Source organism: Elgaria multicarinata, chromosome 2, assembly GCF_023053635.1.
Source record: "Elgaria multicarinata webbii isolate HBS135686 ecotype San Diego chromosome 2, rElgMul1.1.pri, whole genome shotgun sequence".
Lineage (NCBI taxonomy): Eukaryota > Metazoa > Chordata > Lepidosauria > Squamata > Anguidae > Elgaria > Elgaria multicarinata.
The window spans coordinates 66,854,861-66,875,497 of NC_086172.1; the positions used below are offsets into that span (position 1 = coordinate 66,854,861).

Sequence of the window (20,637 nt, forward strand, 5' to 3'; positions counted from 1 at the left end):
CAGGCTTGAAATCGAAAAGGGTGCTGATGAATCTGAGCCAATGAGATGGCATGAGGCAAGAATTCTCAACACTGACATGGAGTTCCAGACTGTTGAAGAGACTCAACGTGAAGGTAAGATGGTTGGTCAGTTCAGTCATGGGTATGGGCAATGAATATATGGCAGGGTTGGGCAACATCCAGGGTTTTGAGGATCCTGTATTGTGGAAGATTCAGGGCAGGTAACAGAAAGTACTTCTTTACACAGCGCAGAGACAAACTGTGGAATTTGCTACCACAAGACATAGTCATGGCCTTCAATTTGGATGGCTTTAAAAGGGGATTAGACAAATTTCTGGAGGAGAAGGTTATCAATGGCTACTAGTTCTGACTCTATGCTACCTCCAGTATTAGAGGCAGTAAGCTTATGTATACCAGTTGCTAGGGAACATGGGCAGGAGGGTGCTGCTGCACTCATGTCCTGCTGTGACATGTCCTACATTGACAGCTGGTCAGCCACTGTGTGAACAGAATGCTGGACAAGATGAACACTTGGTCTGATCCAGCATGGTTCTACTTATCTACAGATCTTTTCATCAGGCAACATATTAGAAACAGCAGGCATGGTGGGGGTGGGCAGGGTGAATATTGGAAAGGGGAATCTGAATAGATGGTGAAGTCTACATGTTCAGAGTGCCAAGATGAAGTGGGAGAGGAGAGGTCTGCAGACATTCAAATTAGTCTCTAAAGGTCATGTGATGGTTACAACTGGGCCCTGCAGCCCCTAAGTTCATTAAAACCCAGAAAGGGGGAAATGTTGACTCCTCCATTTTGGAATATAAAATTCCACTGTTACTCAGATGTGTTTCCATGCTGGGTGAGGCACACTGAACCTTTTATATGGAGCACAGAGAGACTGTATATTCAACACTGATACTTTTGGTTGTTTTTTTAAATGCATAACCTAGTGTCACAAGGGCCGTGTTCAGAAGACACTTTAAACCATGGCATTAACCATAGTCTCTGTTGTTTTCATTTTGAAAACTCACCTTGATTGTTAAAACATTTTTCTCTGTATATTCCTCTTGTTCTTATTCTGTTTTTGGCAGATTTGTAGTCCACAAAGGCAAAAAGTTGTATAGGACAATAGACAGTATCCAACGGGAAGTTTGAGGGCACAGCCAGCCCCACCGGTTCCAGTCTGCACCACCAGTCTGCACATGGCTAGCCCCACCAGTTATGGTCCCCATACAGCCCCTACTGCTTGTGGCCGCAATGTTTAGTTTGTGAAGGCAGGCTCCGAAATGAATGGAAATACTCGTTTGTGGAAGGAGCATTGTGCTTTACAGAAACAAGCATTTCTGCTTATTTGGGGGCTCACAGCCACAAGTGGTAGGAGCCTATTGGATATTTCCCAATGGATTCAACCAATGGGGAATGGGCTGTAACATCTCATTGCTGAACTGATCTATCCAATCCTATTTGCAACATATTAACACTGAAAAATCTAAGGCATATCAATTGTTTCAGTGATGTTGATAATGATCTAAACCAGACCAATACCCAAAGCCACCTAGAGGCCAAAGATTTATCTGACTCATTAAAACTTACGCACCTGCTCAGCCTTCTGGTGAAACACAGCAGACATGGCCAGAATGGTGCTGCGCTCATCCAGTGCTGCAGCAAAGCTCTTCCACTCTTGATCTAGTTGGGTAGAGATCTGTTTAATTTGTTGAGATGCATAATGGCCAGCCTCTGAAAGCCTGGATGCCACTGACATGATGCGATTTATATTCACATAGGCATTCTGGGAAGAAATAAACATATGTCAGAATTGCGACCCTCTTTACATTTTTTTTACAAACATAAAGTAGCATAAAAGGTAAAGGATTGGGGAGGATATGAAAGAGACCATGTGCATAATCCAATAGCATTTAAGAGAATCTCAGAGCCTAATTAAATGGTCAGAATAATCATATGGTACAGTTTTCATTATTAGATTGTACCATTTCATCCTATAAATCAGAAATTGGTAACTTGTGGACTTCCAGATGTTTTGGCTTACGACTCCCATCAGCATAACCAATGGCGAAGGAAGTTTGGAATTGTAGACAAAGCCATTATTAGGGCCACAAGTTAGCAACCCTGCTGCAGATGTAGGATATCATGCCTGAATACTCATCATAAGCAAATTTTCCTGCACTTTGAAATCGAAGGGAGAAAATGGCAGGCAGAAGGATTCTTCTGGTTAGTTTCCTAGGTGGAGGTTTATATGGAGGAGTATTTAAATCCACAACAGCACATTTACAAAATGAAGTGGTCTAGTCTAGCAAGACCAGCACCATAGGAATCTGTTGATTATATAATTTCTGAAGTTTGTAGACATAGGAACTCTATCTAAAACCTCCCTTCCTTTCTTTTCTTTCTTAAAGATTCTACCGAAGTATTTCATTTCACACACATTATACAACTCTTTCATAATTTTCTTTATGTACAAGAAATCTGTATAATGGATATCTGATGTATTTATTTGTTAATTTCCCCCTCTGTTCCTTTAGTTCTAGTTTATAGAACAAGCTTGCCCCACTGGAGTCAAACTGAAGTTGACATATATCCAAATGATCTGCAGTCTATATGAAAAACCAGAACCCAGGCAAAGCAAATTATCTCTCACTGGCCCCATTCAGAACACATCTTAAACCATGGCTTTAACCATGGTGGTTAAGCTAGAAAGCAGGGCTGTGTTCAGAAGACACCTTAAACCACAGCTTTAACCATGGTGGTTAAGCCAGAAAGCCTTATTCACCGTGTTTAAAGCCATGGTTTAAGGTGTCTTCTGAACACAGCCCGGCTTTCTGGCTTAACCACCGTGGTTAAAGTCATGGTTTAAGGTGTCTTCTGAACAGGGCCTAAGACTATGAACTCTTTTTTCCCTTTGCAATTAACAGCAATGCAAAAAAAAAAGTGAATATAAAACTTGTTTTAACAGCTGATTTTGCCATTATTTGTGGGCAAGTACTATCTCCCACTCTATCCCATGTCTCTTGTTCTGAAACATTTGTCATTCCTGCTGGCAATAAGTGATGCACGAACCCAAGCAAACTTGCTTTTTACCTTGACTCATCATTGTAGTATGTATGCACTGGTGTTCTTTGCACATCTTTGTGTAAGTTTACATCATTAAGTTATTGCAAATGCACTTTTATAGAATGATGTGTATATACAATCCTATTCTTGTACAATGACAGGGAGTGCTTTTTATCAGCTCAGTCTGATAGACCAGGTATACAAAGATCTTGCCACTATCATTTGTTCACCTCAAGGGCTGATTTCTGCTCTATGTGGAAATACTCTTGAGCAGTATTTGGAAATTTTAGCTTGTACAGAATACCTCCTCTGTAGAATTTATGGGACATGCTAAAATTGGTCCTTTCACAAAGTACCATTACCAGAATAATGGAGGGGGGAACCCCAATACAAGACAACCCAAAGTGGAAGAAGACTTTGTGAAGTCTAGAAAGACCTTAGCCTGAGGCTATGATCTTCTGCAGGAACCCATGTTGTGGTTTGACTTTGCAGCAAATGAAGGAGTAATCTTGAATCAGTACACAACAATCGGAGAAACTTTAATGAACAACGACTTGTTCTCATACAATCTCTTTGAGAGCCCAATTCCCATGTTGGCATCTTTAACAAACTAATTGCATGTGACCTGATGCAGACTGTAATTGAAGTGCCTATTGCCTTGGCATAATATGAAGAGTACAGTGTATGGAAAAGACAAATGTTAAGATCTTATTTCAGAAAGATGTCATTAGTGGGTAATTGTAATGTGTTTCCTATGCATTTTAACTCTAGGAAGAGAGTGCAATGTGCCCTAGTTTTTGACAATTAGTTCCCTGACAATGGGTGGGCTATTGTAGCCATGTTGGAAAACAGCTTTGCACATTTCTCTGAAGTCATGACTCACCCTTCGAAGGGGTCACATACAAAGCATAAACCAATTTAAGTGAAACAGTTATGAATAGCTTCAATTAGAATGAGCAGCATGTGCACTGGACTATTCAAATATAAATCAGTGTGATTTGTACCCATTTAAATAGAACAATGCAGCTTGGTTTAGAAAAGTAATGAGATTAATGGGATCACCGAATATATTTTAAAGCCAGTTTTCTCTTTTAATACGACATATTAACATATAGACATAAATACTGCATAATTATAATAAAAGACTTATTCCATTAAAAAAAAGTTCTATAAAAAAAGTTACTGCAATGTTTAGTGAACACAATGATATACATGTGTTAAACTTTAAGGTGACACAAGGCTCTTCGTTGTTTTTGTTGCAAGAAACTAACTAGTCTACCCCCAGGAAAATATAATTTTAATCTAATCTATCATCAAAACTGCCATCTGAAACAAATTTTCTCACTAAGCCTATTTTACCAATGGGATCTGACAATGACCCTCTTCGGACATAATGCTGGCATTTGGTGGCAATGGGTTAGGGTCCTTGAATTGTAGGGATGCACGCTGCTTTCAGATTCCATCAAAAACCTATGAATGCAGTATTTATAGGCTGTTTTGTGATTTCACTTGGGGTTGTTCTTGGTTAAACAACCTCAAATTAACCCATGGTTTGTTCTTGGGTTAACTTGGGGTTATTTAACCCATGAACAATCCTAGATATCTGGATTTGGATGTCACAGAAATAACCTATGAATGCTGCATTGGAAGATATTTGCTACAAACTGGAAACGGTTCACACATAGTGCATATTAGCCCTCAAATTGCTGCCAAACGCTGCCATTACATCTGAACAGGGCCAATGACCTGTTGAAAGTATTCAGTGAATTCTGCTGGGATTTGAATTGCAACAACTGCAATCTATATATTGGAACTACTGTAGCAGAAATGCAACAGATTGTGACATATGGAAACTACTCAGCATCCAACAACGCAGACTGTACAGTCAGTGTCGCTTTTAGGGTTGTACAGATTTTCCTCATCCTGTTATCATTGTAAGCCCTTGTTTTGCCCTGTGGTCTGTTCCATCTGTCTTCTGGTTTAATTCAAGCACTTTCTAAAACTAATTTTAGAATTGGTGCTTACATAGTTTCTCACAGTTTTACGTTTGTGGCTATTGAGCACCAATACATATGCATGTTGATTAATCACAATGGAAAAGGGATATTGATGTGATTGCATGATATCTGTGCATTTTTTAAATCATGATTTATTATATACTGTATAGTGTAGGGGAGGCAACATGACATTCTTAAAATTTGTAGGAAACTGCTCATGCATTTTTCAGATGTCTGAAAAACTCAACCTGGAGGAATGCCCATTCATGCAACTCTAAAATGTCTGGAAAAGTTAGAACCCCAAAATCCAAATCCAGAGAATTTTGTAGACTTTATGCTAACAGATCAGCACCATGAGAATATTCTGAGTGAAACTCCAATGAATTATTAGGAAGGGGCTAGTCAAGGAAGTCCCTCCTTGCTTTTTACTCAGAAGAAACCCTTCACAATGCTGATCTACTGTTGGAGGAACAGTGGGGAGAAAGTCAGATATATAATCTGATTCAGATATATAATCCATATGTCCACAAGCATTTATAAGCCTTATAGAGCAAATCCACAGTCCCCAGACTGTGTACCAGGGGCCGTAGGATTTTGTGTGAACCGCCTCCCAGCCCATAGAAAGAGCTCTGAACACAAATGGGATTTCCTGATGTTGTAGCCCTCATTTGACTCCACCCTGCAACCACAGACGTTTTCTGTTGTATATCTCTCATGTTGCCATGGCATTTTTAGTATCCTTTCTGATGTCTCAATAGACAGGTAAGTTAATATTCCACAGTGAGAATTATACTGAAAATATATCATAAGATATAGCTAAACCATGCTATATCTTACATGGAGTTACTGTTTCCAACCCATAACTTTTTGTATATTCTGATGCATACAGAGAGCTTACACACACACTCCTCTTGATTCAAACCTAAGAAAGTTAGCCCTAATTAGTGAAATAGTGATTTGTTTACTTTTAGATGAACTTGATAAATTTCCATCTAGTAGATTTATGGCACATATTTGGGGATTTCTTGAGAAATTATTAATTTGAATGGCAAATGTGAAAAATGTTAAGCTCCCTCAAAAACAACACCTTTAAAGTTGGTTAAGAAATTATGTGATTTTAAAAATGTAATGAATTTTTATTATTCCCCCCCCCCCCTAATTTTGCCACATGTATCACAAACATTTATGAGCTTTGGCTATTAGGCAGTATAGAAATGTTATAAATAAATACAAATTTAATACATACACCTTTTATTTTTAACATGTTTTCAAACATATTTGCATCTATGAAGACTATATAATTACCTTTTTAAAAAATGAGATTTTCTGGATTCCAATAAGTCTCAACAAAACACACAAGGAAGAGTAAATATTGCCAGGGTTTTAAGTATTATGATGATTTTGGCTATCAGATTTTAGGATATTAGCTATTTGAAAGGAAAAAAAGGAAAATGTCTAACTATGTGATGTACTGAGAGTTTATTTTAAAAAGTGATGGTGATGGAAATTAACAGCTGTGTGTAATATGTACAATCTGATGGAGAAGGAGCATGCAGGAAGAAAGTGTGCTGAAAATAAGGAACATAGAGAGAATGCTTAGAGGAGTGCATTTAATGGCATTTTCCTTTAGTAATTTTTCTTTTTCTGTTTTGTAACAGCAAAACGAAAGGTAATTGGAAAGCTGTTAAGACCCCATAGGGATTGGGTCTCAGCCATAGCCATTACTAGAGCACATGCTGTGTAAAACTAGGCATTACTAATCAATACTCAGCTAGTGACAGCCCCCTATGAAACTCAGAAATTAATTATTCAAAGGCTGTGTTTATGCTTCATGAATCACAGAATAATCTTCTGGCTGTGAAGAGTCCTACAAATAAAGACCCTCCCATATCAAACTGTCCATCCTACTCCTTAATGCTGATTCTCTACTTACTCAGAAGAAAGGCATGGAGAGGATAAGCTAGGTAACCTAGATGAGACAGGAACATTTCATCTCCAGTAACATAGCAAGGTACTTGGAACATGAGGCCAGGTATTAACCTTTGAGTAAAGCTACAACATGGCATCTTAGATGACAAGTGTTCCAAAATAACACTTATATAGGAAGTCCCTGGCAAAGTTTATCTCAACATGCTGAACAAGCAAGCCCAGTAAGCAGTAGAGATGAATTAAGATAAACTACACAGCATCCATCCACTTACAGGAATTATTTTGCCACCAACTTAAACTTCTGAAGAAAACTTCAGCAGCATATATTGGCTGAAATAAGTGCTTATCATGTGGTAAGGAATATATGCTAGCCAACAAGTAGATATTTTTTTGCTGTGATTTTTGACTTTATATGCAGCCAAGTAAGAAGCATATTTACCAGTGCTGGGCTGAATCCTGCCCCCTATTTTTGGGAACATTCTCTCTCCCTGTGAAAGAGGCACTTTTTTTTCTGTCTCTTGGCAGGGAAGGGGGAATATTGGAGACAGGGTTTCCACATACCTTTTTTAAGTGTAGCTGGTTGCTGAAAGACCTTCTTCCTATTTTTTAGTTTTTCCAAAAACAAAACAAAACAAAACACACCATTACCCTTCCCTCAGCATTTGGAGGAGCCCAGCAAGTCTTTTTTGTTGTTTATTCAACCTTTCCAATAAGCATTCTGGAAGAACTCCTGGGCTCCTGAAAATGCTGGGGGTGATTAAAAAGAAAGAAAAAAAGACCTCTCAATAACTGGTTACATTTAAAAAGGCATGTGGAAACCCTGTGCCCCTCCCTAAGGAGAAAATTCTCCGACATTCTCACCTCTCCAAGCCTCCTTTGCCTGAGTTTTTGTTCCCCCCGCCCCACACGCAATGCCAAAAATGGAATGATGAAATTTTTGGCACAGCAGTAATATTTACTGGCTTTAAATTCAACTAGAACCTGATTGTGGGTGTCCCATTCAGCATTCAAAACAGAGCATAGAGTCAATGGGACTTGGGTCAGCCGACTGTAATCACCAGAGCTAGTATTCTGATAGAACATTACGTTTATCACTCCCAGTCCTATGAAACATGACATGCAGTTTTTAGTGACCTTGAATATCAAAAGCAGATTGTTCTACATTTTCCCAGAAGCTGATGATAACAGTACATTCTCATATCACAATGAGTGCTTGACCTATGGTCAACTTATGCCAAACACTTAGACACCCGCAGCTTGTCAGGAGGCCTATTACCACCTTAACCTGTGCTAATTTTTGCAATGGCATTTTAAAATTATTATTATTCTTTCAAAGTTGTTCCAGAATTCCAGCAGATAAACATCAATTATTTTAAAACCTCAAACAAGCAATTAGACAATAATGACCAATTGTTGCGTGGGGCTGTGAATGCTATGGGAGTCAAGTGCTAAACTGTAACTGTGCCTCCTACAGCAGGTACTTTGAAGTGAGAGAATGCCAAGGGGACACATGGAACCTCTGACCCACAGAAAACAGGAATGGTATGATACTGGTGCAGGAAGAACCTGTATCAACACTCCTTTGAGGCAGCACTCACATATACATGCAGTAGTATGGGAGCTGCTTACCTGTTGTACAATCTTATGGGAGCAGGTGAATAAGCAGCCAAGTGGACATGGGTCTTTCTTACCCAATTATTGTCCTCCCTACTTATTGAGTGATAACTTGGTCAGAAAGGCAACATGATTTCTGGAATGGAAGAGGATTGTACCAAAGACCTGTGCAGTGTCAAGAGAGTGCAGGAATGGGGCCTTTGTCCATGCACATGGCAGCAGTTTGAATGTGCCAATAAGCTCAATGGTCTATTATCTGGAATTCATATGTCAACTCCAAGTTCAAAATGGAATTTTAATGGCCTAATTGATCAAATCCTGGCCATATTTGATGCTTTGATTAGTCTTAGGATACAGAAACAGAAGTCATATGAAAAAGTTTAAGTTATTACAGTACTGAGCTCTGCTTTTACTGACTTTGATTAAGGGCATCTCAGGAACCCGGCAAAAGATTGTATTATGCCACTCTACTTTTAAAGATGGACTTGTTTTTAAATAAAGAAAGCAACCACGAATCAGTATGAAGACAGATGAAGCAACACATCTCTGGAAAAAGTGCTGCTGACAGATGCTTAACCTGACCTTTTGCCCATCAAGCCTCCAGGGGATTCCCTCTTCTTTTAAATATCCCCCACCCCCTCTGACTTTCTCATCTCTGTCCCACACACATCCTTAGAGAAAACATCATGTACTCACCATGGAATTCATAGCAAAGTGGTTGTGCTGTGTCTGTAAATCAAGAGCATGTTGGTAGCTCACCCCAATTTCAGTGTGACTCTGCAGGAACAACTCTTTGTTGTGGCTGATCCAGTCAAACATCTAAAAGAGAAAGAGAAAGTCATGACTAGGAGCAGGGGGAAAGCCCACCTTGGTCAGAGAGCTGTAAGCTGCTGCAGATGTACCCTTTGTCCTTTATCCCAAAACTGCAATTGATGCTGAACTTGTGACACTTCTGTTAAGTAAATCTAGTAATGTAGTAAGGTGCAGCTGAATGGATTGCTCTGGCTTATTGTGTTGGGCCATTCTAGATTTTTTTCCATGTGACTGTGGACATCTCTGTAGTGTTTAATCATTCATGATTGATAAAACTGCTGCAAACTCAACCCCAAATGGTTAAGTAGGTAAGTGAGAAAAGCTATGAAAATACACTTTCTGGTCTATCAGTGGACAAGATTAGTTTAAGATTTATAGGAAGCTGGCAGGAGGACCTCTGCAGTGAAGGGCTGGTAGAGAATACTACTTAGATCTGCTGGGGATGGTAGGGAACTCAGCAGATGGAACCAGAAAATGGTAGAGAGGGATTTCTTGGGATCAACATTTCAAGTTTGTTAACAGTCTCTATTCCTATGGTGTCTGCAGCTCTGAAGTTCTACCATTTCATCTTCACCAACCACAGAACAGACATTTCTGTAAACCAATTCATTCTTATAATTAGTTTGGTTAGTAGTTTCACATGGGAAAAGGGGGCAGTCCAACAACATTCCTAACTAGAAATTAAAATTTGTTGTACTCTTGCATACTGTGGTTACATAAAAGAACAAGCAGTACCCTTTGGATTCTCTGATAAACTGTGTACATTTTGCCAACCCACTCAGTTTGTCTTTTGAGGCCACCTGCTATACGTAGTGATGGCTGCCAATTTGGACAGCTTTAAAAGGGAATTAGACAAATTTGTGGAGGATAAGGTTATCAATGGCTACTAGACATGATGGCTATATTTCACCTCTATTACCACAAGCAGTATGTCTCTCTGGATACCAGTTGCTAGGGAACATAAGCAGGAGGGTGCTATTGTGCTCATGCCCTGCTTGTGGGCTTCTCATTGGGGCATCTGCTTAGCCACGGAGGGAACAGAATGCTGAAGTTCAGGCAGCTGAACTTCAAACATGATGTAAATTCAATCCAGAATGAATAAGGCTGTCCTTTCACCAGTATTTAGGCATGGTGTTAAAACGCTTCACAAGCCCAAACACAAAGGAGAGTGCATGTTCTCCTAAAGTGTTCGCAAATTCCTCAAACCTGTGTTCACCTTTGAAAAACATGCACTTTTTTAAAATGTAGACTTTTTAAAAATGCATTTTAAAGTGTGCATTTTAAAAATTATGTTGCTTTTAAAAATTGCATACGTTTAAAAATTCACATTTTCATGCTTCACTCAATGGAGGAAAAGTGTCGCTTTTGAAAAATGCACACTTTTCCTGTTTGAAGTGCACACATTTCATGTTCGAATGGACCAAAACACACACACACACACACACACACACACACACACACACACACACCAGGTTGCAAATGGAATGGGCCAAATTGAATTTTGAAGTGAAGTTTGGAGAATTTTGGTGAGCTTGAGCATCCCTGGTTCTCCCATCTCTACTTCATGCTCTACCCAGGAATTAAACTTCAGCCAATTGCAACAGAGGCTGCTTCATTTATTACAATGTATACATTTAACAGATACAAGACCAAACAACCTGTTACACAGCTGCCATGTGTAAGGATAGCCCAGTTCCATGAAGAGGCACTTGACAGCTGAGAAGGGACAGGGGGAAAAGGGTGCCCAACAATTTTCCTGCCAGCTGATCTTGCGCTTGAAAATTCCCCTTCCGTCTGCTTCACTCTACACAAGGAGTCCAGAACCAAGTCTATGAAGTGGTTTTCACCCAGCACAGAGCCTCATCTGCCAACTGCATGTGTTTGGTTGGTGGTATCATCTCTTAAGTTAGGAACTGAATCTTAAATAGTAGCATTTAATATTATTTGCTTCAAATAATATCAGTGTCCCCATTTCCCTCAATCTTTCAGAGCTCCAGCCCCAACAATGGCAAAGCCTGAGATGGAGGAGGATAAGCCGGTCGAGTTTGGGGCTGTGATAATGTCAGCTGAAGAACAGACCCAGTTCCTGATACTGAACTTGAGGCTGAAGGTTGTGAACCTACAGACCCCTAGCCAGGACCTGCCCAAACAACTTTCCCCAAAAGCAATTTACCTGAGAAGCTAAGCACCTCTTGTGCCATAGCAACTGCCCAATGGCATAGGGAGCATAAGGAGCCATGGAAAGGAGGAGAAACAGCACTTGCCATCAAGCTTGGGGGTTGCCAATTAAGAAACCACATTCCTCAGGCTGAAGTAAGGGAATGAGAAAGGGAATGAGACGAGAGACCTTGCATCACCAAACACTGGGTTGGATTCTGACTTGTTCTTGGCAGGAACCTACATTGCAAGGCAGTTCAGATCACTGCAAGTACACAATTTCCTCCAACAAAAGCTGGAACATCATGGAGATGTTATAATTCCTTGAATCCAGATTACCCTTGCTAGGCATTCAAACCCTTCTTATATGCTTTATCATTTTTTCACTGTTCTGATTAATTCAAGATGGTCAAGTCAAGCATCTTGAGTAATTAAATGGAGGTGAGGAGAAGCACTTACTCTAATTCAGCCAAAAGGTCTCTCGCTTCATTCTCTTTCTCATTTCCTCATTAAGAGGTAACATGTAATTTGAGTCAAAAAGAATGATGCAGAAAAGCAGTATCAGTAAAAAGAAATAATCAGAGACTGAGATTCATGTCCAATCAACAGACTTATCTCTGCAACAGAGATCCATCTTGTTAAGTAGCTGGCTACATAACAAGATAAATGTAATAAATAATACATCTTAGATGCGAACATTTCCCAAAGCAAGGTAGAGGCGTTTAAGAAGGGAAGAGCCATCTGGCAACCAGCCCCAGAAAATAAACAGTAAATCTAGTGTGTTAGGCACAAACAACATATCTGGGATCAACTTGAAGTTAAGCAATTAAAAAAACACCAGCAGATTATTACTGTGGGACCAAAAACACTTTTTGATACCTATCTTCACCATAATGGTTCTGGAAGAACAAATAACTGTGTTTGGGTAAACTGCGGCTCTTCATGGACTGTTGCAGTATCATGAGGACACAGCCAATTGGTTTTTATGTTTTCTCTCTCTTCCTTTTCCAGATTTATTTGCAAAACAATGTTAGCAGCATAGAACAGCCGTATCCATGTATTTGTCAGCATTGTCAGATCTGGTCTTTATTATTTCCAATAGCATGCCAGAATAATAAAACCCAAAACAGCTTTTCCATACAAGGTAACATGGAATTATTAGCACAATCCAAAAATAAGTGGGGTTAGTGACTTGCCTCTCAGGATGCATTCACATACCATCTTTATTCCATGGGAATGGCAGCTGCCATAAAGAAAAATGCAAGAGCATGGGATTTATCCTTGAAGGCCTTGCTATTCTACCTGTCCACTTCCACAGGATATTAACACATCAGGCAAAAGGTTTGTCAGTTAAACTTTTTTGTCTGAAGGGGTAGTTTTCCAAGTGCCTGTGCGGGCTCTCTTTAACAAGTACTCCCCTCAGATGTATGCTGTTATGGACCCAGCTTGTTACAGCTTTTTGGATTGCTTCTGTTCGAATATTCTGTTCGATATTCTGTTCGCGAGATCCTCCCCTTTATCCACATGCAAGCGCGACATCCTGGGAGGAAGGTGGGATGTTGCGCCCACCATTTTCTTTTTCTTTTTCTACAGAAGATCCCCCACTCACCTCCAATGAGCACGGAGCGCCTGAAGAGCTCTGTGCCCGGTTCCCGCCTCCTCACATTTACTCACGAGGAGGTGGGATGAAGCCAGGATGGGCACCCATGCGCCTCCCACAGTCACAGGACGATCCCGAGGCCGCGGAAAAAATCAGGCTACAAGTGGTCCCAGTTATTCTGGGGAAATGGAGGGATCATCACTCCATGCTCCTCGGTTCCCGTGCATCATGTGGACGCACACAGGGATGATCTTGGGACGATCCTTGTGTTAAACGCTGGTCTAGATATGCCCAGCGACTACTGGAGTGGAACTCACATTTAAAGTACTGTCCTAGAGCTCACATTTAAAAATAATGCAACCTGGAGCTCTAAATATAGGGTGGCCAGATGCAAATAAGGACCCTTCTTATATACCTTTAATAGTGGTGTAGAAATGAGAATTACAGCAGGTGTGGCTTGTCAGGCATCTGGCCACCATCAGATCTATATTCTTTCTGTGAATGCATTTGTATTATTATTATTATTATTATTTATTTATTTATTTATATAGCACCATCAATGTACATGGAGCTGTACAGAGTAAAACAGTAGATAGCAAGACCCTGCCGCATAGGCTAGCACTCGCACAATTGCATTCCATACAGCAATTGGAAAAGCAGCGGTGAGTTCTCTGAAACAACGGGGAACAGTAATTCTAATAGGACCCTGGTCACCACACTCTATATTCATCTAGTCTTCCTATAACCTCAAACTAGTATTTGGAAATCTAGACTCTTGAAAATTTCCCACATGTTTAAAGATGCCTTAATTTAATATTGAGACAATGCATCATACACCAACTATGGAAAATTCATAACCAACAGGCAAAGCTTTGTTCAATGAACATTGCTATGCCTTTTTTAAAAAAAGTTATCACTACTGTTAATTGCTTGGTCTTAATAATCAAAGTGGTTCTTAGTGCCAATGATTTCTAGGCACCCGCTGACCTGACTTGCTACAATCACGGAACTCCCTGTAAATTTATGAGTAGTGCAAAAAGAAAGAAAGAGCAATTTAAGATCAAACAACAACAAACATAGAAAAAAGGCGAGTTGGTAACATGCATGTCTTCCATATTTGAACATGTCCCCACTTTTCCCAAACAACCACAGGGAACCAATTAAGCTTTTATAATTTCCTGGTGATTTTTTTTAAAAAAATCTCCTAAATTATTTCACAGATAAATGTCTTCCAAAGATTATTATCTCTCTCTAGCTCATTATCTCTTGTGTTCCATGAATGGAAAGCAAAGACACACACTGAAATAGAATGGCTAAGTGCTACAAAATTACATTTAATTTAGTGAATTATTCCCTCTTGACGGAATGAAACACTGTGTGCAGGCTTCTTCCACACAATATTTTGCTAAATTATCCACCAGAGCCTAAGGCCTCTCTTCAACTTATAAATAAAATATTCATTACTAGAAATCTGACCAAGACCCCTGCACATATATTTTCATTTCTGAGCTGGGATTTAAAACCATGTCTTTGCTGGCCTATGTAACCCCCAGCAGTAGCTTATTTCTATGATGCAGGGAAAATACTAAGCTATCTATAATGTACACTGTTGACAAGAGTTCCAAGTTAAACAGCAGGCCAAGTCCCTAGAAGCAAACACAGTAAGATTTACGAAAGAGGTGAACAAGAGAGCTGGCCATTTGTTTCCAAACCTGCTGATAAACTTATTACAGTATGCAATGCCAGCAAAGCTCCTGCAGTAACAAATTTATCTGACTAATGGAGGAGGCACGTCAGGGATGCCCTCAATTATTGCACTGTAGAACACCCTGTGCCATCTATCCTATTTACTATTGGCAGCACTTCAGATATTCTTTGCATCAGGTAGAAAAACGACAGCACTTTGAATTGCAGATCTCTTCCATCTACACAAGTTCTGGGGTAATATTTCAGAAGGCTTTGAATGTTCCTAGTGGCTATGTACTTTGGCAAGTCTATTCATTCTTTTTGGTATCTTGAAATGGAGAGTATGATGGAAAAATAACAAAGCCTCTCTATCTTTTCATCAAGCCACTTCCTTCTCTTCAAAACCTACTTCTTCCAAAAAGCATTTTCTGGACAACCGCAGCTCTACTTCTCCCATGCTTTCTGCTATATCAGGCCAGCTCTCTCCTGCTTCACCATCATGATCATCACTCCTTCTACTCTTCCTTCCCTCTCCATCCTACTTACAGTGGAATCTTACTCAGAGGTTAAGTCCCACTGTGTTGAACAGCGCTCATTCCCAGAAAAGTTCAGAGAATTGCAGCCTTAAGCTGCACTTCTTCTGGGATACTGTTTCTATGTAGACACCTGGAACAACAAATAGCACTGATATTTGTTGTGTCAAGCATCATCAGACGGAGGGGGACTCATGTTTCTTTACCGTTGCTTTCCCCCTGCTTCTGTGAAGACAGAAGAAAGAGGAGGTAAACAATGACCACTGTGGCCATTTTTATTGTGCAGCTTTTCTTGCACTCAGTAGGAAATGGAGGCACATTTAGTGTATTTTTTTTTTTTTAAAAAAAAAATCAGATTTACCGGGGTCTATATTGTGATGGAAAAAAGGCAAGAAGGTGCAGGAGATGCATGTTGTTGCCAAAAGGACCCGTGAACATCTGTAAGTGGGCAGTAATAAGCGTGCGATAAAACACTTGTCTGATGACACTCATTAGCATCAAGAAAGTAGGTAGTAAACAGTGATGGTGAAAACAGGAGGGGAATAGGCAAACATCACAAAAATGCTGCCTTCATGCTGTGCTCTTCCTTTGAATGGCCAAGAAGCCTCTAAGGGGCAAACCAGACATGCACATGTTTATAAACACAGGTTCACTGGTGTGGACATAGACTAAATAGAGCATGTGGGGGAGAGGACTGAAACCAGGCCCCCTCCCCTGCGTTTCCTTCCCAGACTTAGTTGCTTTGAGACATTTTTCCCTAGCCCAACTCCAGTACTGAAAGTGAGCCAACTGAGAGAAAATCTCTTAAAACAGCTTCCTGTGTCACTAGAACCCAGAATTAGAAATGGAAGCAAAAGTTTCTGAAGCCGTTCTCGTGGGGAGAGCACATGAACTTGAGGATTGCCTCTGCTTGTCCATGTCATTGCTAAACAAGGTTTAATATGACATAGGAACACAGCATGTTTATGTATGGCACTTTCATGTCTTTCCATTTCTATCCACATTATTATTTGCAAAATCCATTATGATTTTCTGTAATCTTTCAGCTTTCCTTATGTAGCCGTCTATCTAATTGTTATAAACACTCAATAATCCATAGTTGACAGGAAAAATTCTATGCTTGAAGACACCTGAAATATTCAAAGCAGCCTCTGGAACAATTGGAAAAAGCCGATAAAATGTGAGATTCTCACAAAAAACATATTTCCAACTGAAGTGTAATATATTTCACAAATATGTAGGAACTCCCAGTTTACCATGTCAGTAAAAAGGAAATTTTATTAACTAAATAGAGGATATATTGACCATCATTTGAACCAATAAGTTATGTGTATGATTCCCAAGGTCTCAAACAATGCAATGTAATCAGTTATGGGATGTACAAAGTCAGACCAACATCCATATAAATGCTTTGTTGATTGAAAGGGTGAAAAGAAATCCATCACTTGAAAAGTATTTGGAATGCTAGTAGTACCTATGGTCCAATTTTAAGTTGGCTCAGCTAAATAGAGCATGGAACCATGAATAATAATTTCTAAAATAATTTTTCACATTTATTACAATACCTATTGCAATAATATCAAAGCCACATTCATGATGTATAAGAAATCATCAATATCTGAGGGATATCAACATTGCAGATAGCTGGTGCAGCATAATGGTTCAATTCTCAAATCTGCCATAATCTGAGTAGGTGGTCCTAGGTAAACTCCTTTCAGCCTCACTCAGCCTCTTCTGCAAAATGGTGGGGGGACCTTTTCTATCTTACATGGTGGTCGTGAGAATTATAGCAATATAATGTACGTCAAAAAGTTTGAACACTCGAAAGCGCAATATAAATTCTAAATAACATTTCAGGTGACAGCAATGTAGCTGCTTCAAATGTGAAAGCGTCCCCCATCTATGAAAGATTTGGGTAGAAGCATGGAAGACAAATTTTGCTTTTGTGACTCTTTCTCGTTCTGTGAAATCTGGGTGGTGTCTCATTCACTTGCTGCCACCAAAATATAGTCAGAAGCAAATCAAATTACTAAAATTAGCTGAAATAAATAATTGGGATGGGGAACATTGGTATGACTCCATTCAGATATAGAACTGCCATTCATGGCTATCACTGCTGTATGATCACCAGGCAAAAGCCTGGCACATTCTGTACATGTACACATGTTTTCAATCCAGTTGGGGATCCTTTTGTAGCTTATTTCCCTGTTTTATCCCTGCAGTTTTCAGATTTCGATTGACACATCTGCACTGGTTCCTGATCAGAATTTCAAATCCCTCTTTTGCAGTGATCCGAATTCAGAATTTGAACTTCACTTCTAAGCTGGAGCATGACAGTGAGGCAATCTTGAAAAACTTCCAGAAGGTATTAAAGGCTCATCTTTGCAGAGCAACTTGCCCCCTGTACTTGAAACAGGACCTATTCATTTATAATTTGCAGGAATCTAACCAATAGTTGAACACAATCAGCATCCCAAAACTGAAGGGGGGGAAAACTGACAGGAAATCAGTATATAGAAAAGAAAATCTATCCAAACCCTCAATCCTCAAATACTTAGTGAGACACTTCTTGTACTTGTAGAAGAAGAACAGTGACTTGTAGAGCTAACTATCGCCTTCTGGCTCCAGGAAACTGACGGGGGAAAGATACAGTACAGTACATGGTGTTCCAGATCGGCACTCAGGCTGTGGAGCTGTTTCCTCAGTGCTACAGGTGGAAGAACTGTAGAAGGAGATTGCATCTGGGAGTTCGAAACAATTTGCTGAGCAGGAAATACGCAGTCCTTTCCATTAATACCATGCCCTTTCTCTCCAAAAGGTTACGCATGTTCTGAACTTTCCCTTTCATAGCTAACAGTAACCACTTACATTTGCACAGAACTGCTGTTCAAAGCTACTAGAAACAAGCTCGAAAGTTCCGGTCATGTATAGGGCAGGCAAAGAGTCTGAAGGAAGGCCAAAGGTAGGGGAAAAGAGCAAGCTATGGCTATGATGTCATACGTTATCCAATGCCATATAGAGAATGGGAAGGTAGATATTTCTTGGCCTGGGTGCTTTTGGCCCATTTGCTAGATCTGATCCCTCTCTGTGTTCCTTCCTACCTCTGAGCTTCAACTTTCCAGTTCTAGAAGAGGGATATTATGTGCGGAATTCAATGTTGTGCGAGTGGACTTCCAAATGTGCAACAGGATTTTCTCCTTCTATCTTCCCCTGAACCTGCCGAAAAACTGCTCTAGGACGGCTGCTTGCTATCTTAAACAGATTTTGGAGGTTCAAAAGGGGAGGGGGAATTGTTCCCCTCCAGTTTTTCAGATGGAAGCTCTTCTGTAAGTCAAACTACTTCATTGGATTTCACCCTCTGGTATACACAGAAAGAAGATAAACCCTAGTTATTGTTGTTTTGTTATTAATTTTCTCTGTATTACAAAAAGCAGAAGAAAAAAGCATTGAAGGTTGTTATATATGATGCTTTGGAAGTTTGTGTCTATGAACTTATAAGTGAGGTTTGCTAATTTGTACATGAAAGATACAAATAACCTTTTTAAAATGGAGAAATAGTTGGACCACTCTAAGCTCTCTCTTCTTGCGGAACCTTTAACTAGCAAAAATAACAGGCTAATTTAAAATGAGATGATAATGGCGCAATGGAGGGAAGATAACACCTACTGTGTCTCCAAACGCAGCTCACTACTATCCAGGTCACTATTCAAACAGAGGGCAGCTTTCAACACAATTATAATCAATGGAGGTTAAAGCCTTTGTTTCCTCACAACACATACCCTGCAAATTTGGCGCTGTGGTGGCAGCAAGAAATCCTGTGTCTTTGCTATAAAGCAAAGTACCTGCTCCCTAATTACCTTTTTTACAGCAAAATTGCCAGGGATTTTGCTGCTGCCATGACAAATTTGGCTGTGGGCATGTTGGGGATGCCCAAAAGGCCGTGGTGTATGTGTGTGTGTGCGTGCGTGACATACAGAAATAGCCCCTGACATACAGAAATAGCCCATGCCAAATGTCCTCCAGATCTCTTGGACTGTAGCAAGTTTGGATGCGAAAGTACCTGTAGGAATTGGACCAACGCCTTTGCAGACACACTGGAAGAAGACCGATTCAGAGGCAAACAGGGAGAAGGAGTTGCTGAAGAGCAGAGGTTGCTAGCATTACAGTCACAGAAAGGAGGATGTCCAGATGCAAACTAATCAGTTGGATACTAATCGGCCAGAGTTCTCCCCACCCATGGGAATGCAGCATAATGAGTAGGAAGAGGAGGTGGATGAGTTGGGAATAAGAGACCCAAAGACAGGAGCAATGACAGGTCATAATTCATTCCACAAGGCTGGCCATCTAGGAGAGATCCTTCTGGAAAGACCTAACCTAAAGATGGGGTTTAGAAAGTGACTATGATTGTCAAAGTGCATTATCAAAAGGGGAGCTACCTGTATCTATGGGGTCTTGTGTTATGCAAAGCTGACTAGCGATTTAGCACTTCCCTGCTGTTTGTGGATCCCAGTTGTAACCTGAGGCACTGTTATTCTGCCTGTAGTTTAAATAATAAAAGTAATTATTTAGCAGTCCAACTTCCTTGTTTGACTACAAAGGAGACCGGAGACTAGGCACTTAACACTGCCTTACCATCATCACATGTGCAAAACCTGTGTCTAGAGAAGTTGAGAGAGAGGTATGGGGAGAAAGAAAGAGGTATTACATGGATAAACAATGCAAGCGTATTGTTCATCACATAATTCAATCCTTATATGCATCCTTACTCAGAACTAAATTCCACTAAATTCAATAGGATTTAGTTCCAAGTAAATCAACACAAGTTTGTAGCTATAGCAAGCAACAGACTAGGCACACCAACTGTCTATTTTTGCTTCTCTCTTCATAGAATCATAGAATAGCAGAGTTGGAAGGGGCCTTCAAGGCCATCGAGTCCACCCCCCTGCTCAATGCAGGAATCCACCCTAAAGCATCCCTGACAGATGGTTGTCCAGCTGCTTCTTGAATGCCTCTAGTGTGGGAGAGCCCACAACCTCCCTAGTTAACTGATTCCATTGTCGTACTGCTCTAACAGAAAGTTTTTCCTGATGTCCAGCTGGAATCTGGCTTCCTTTATCTTGAGCCCGTTATTCCGTGTCCTGCCCTCTGGGAGGATCAAGAAGAGATCCTGGCCCTCCTCTGTGTGACAACCTTTTAAGTATTTGAAAAGTGTTATCATGTCTCCCCTCAATCTTCTCTTCTAT

At 40.2% G+C, this 20,637-nt stretch overlaps 1 protein-coding gene across 1 annotated transcript in view; it reads right to left on the reverse strand.

The window, feature by feature from the left end:
• The window catches only part of KALRN (kalirin RhoGEF kinase), a 559,448-nt gene that overhangs the window by 263,675 nt on the left and 275,136 nt on the right, over positions 1–20,637 (reverse strand). Inside the window, exons 6-7 of the mRNA XM_063116666.1 lie at positions 9,302–9,424; positions 1,594–1,785 (exon numbers count right to left, since the gene is read on the reverse strand). Coding sequence (XP_062972736.1) covers positions 1,594–1,785; positions 9,302–9,424 — 315 coding nt within the window. The remainder of the gene's footprint in view (positions 1–1,593; positions 1,786–9,301; positions 9,425–20,637) is intronic.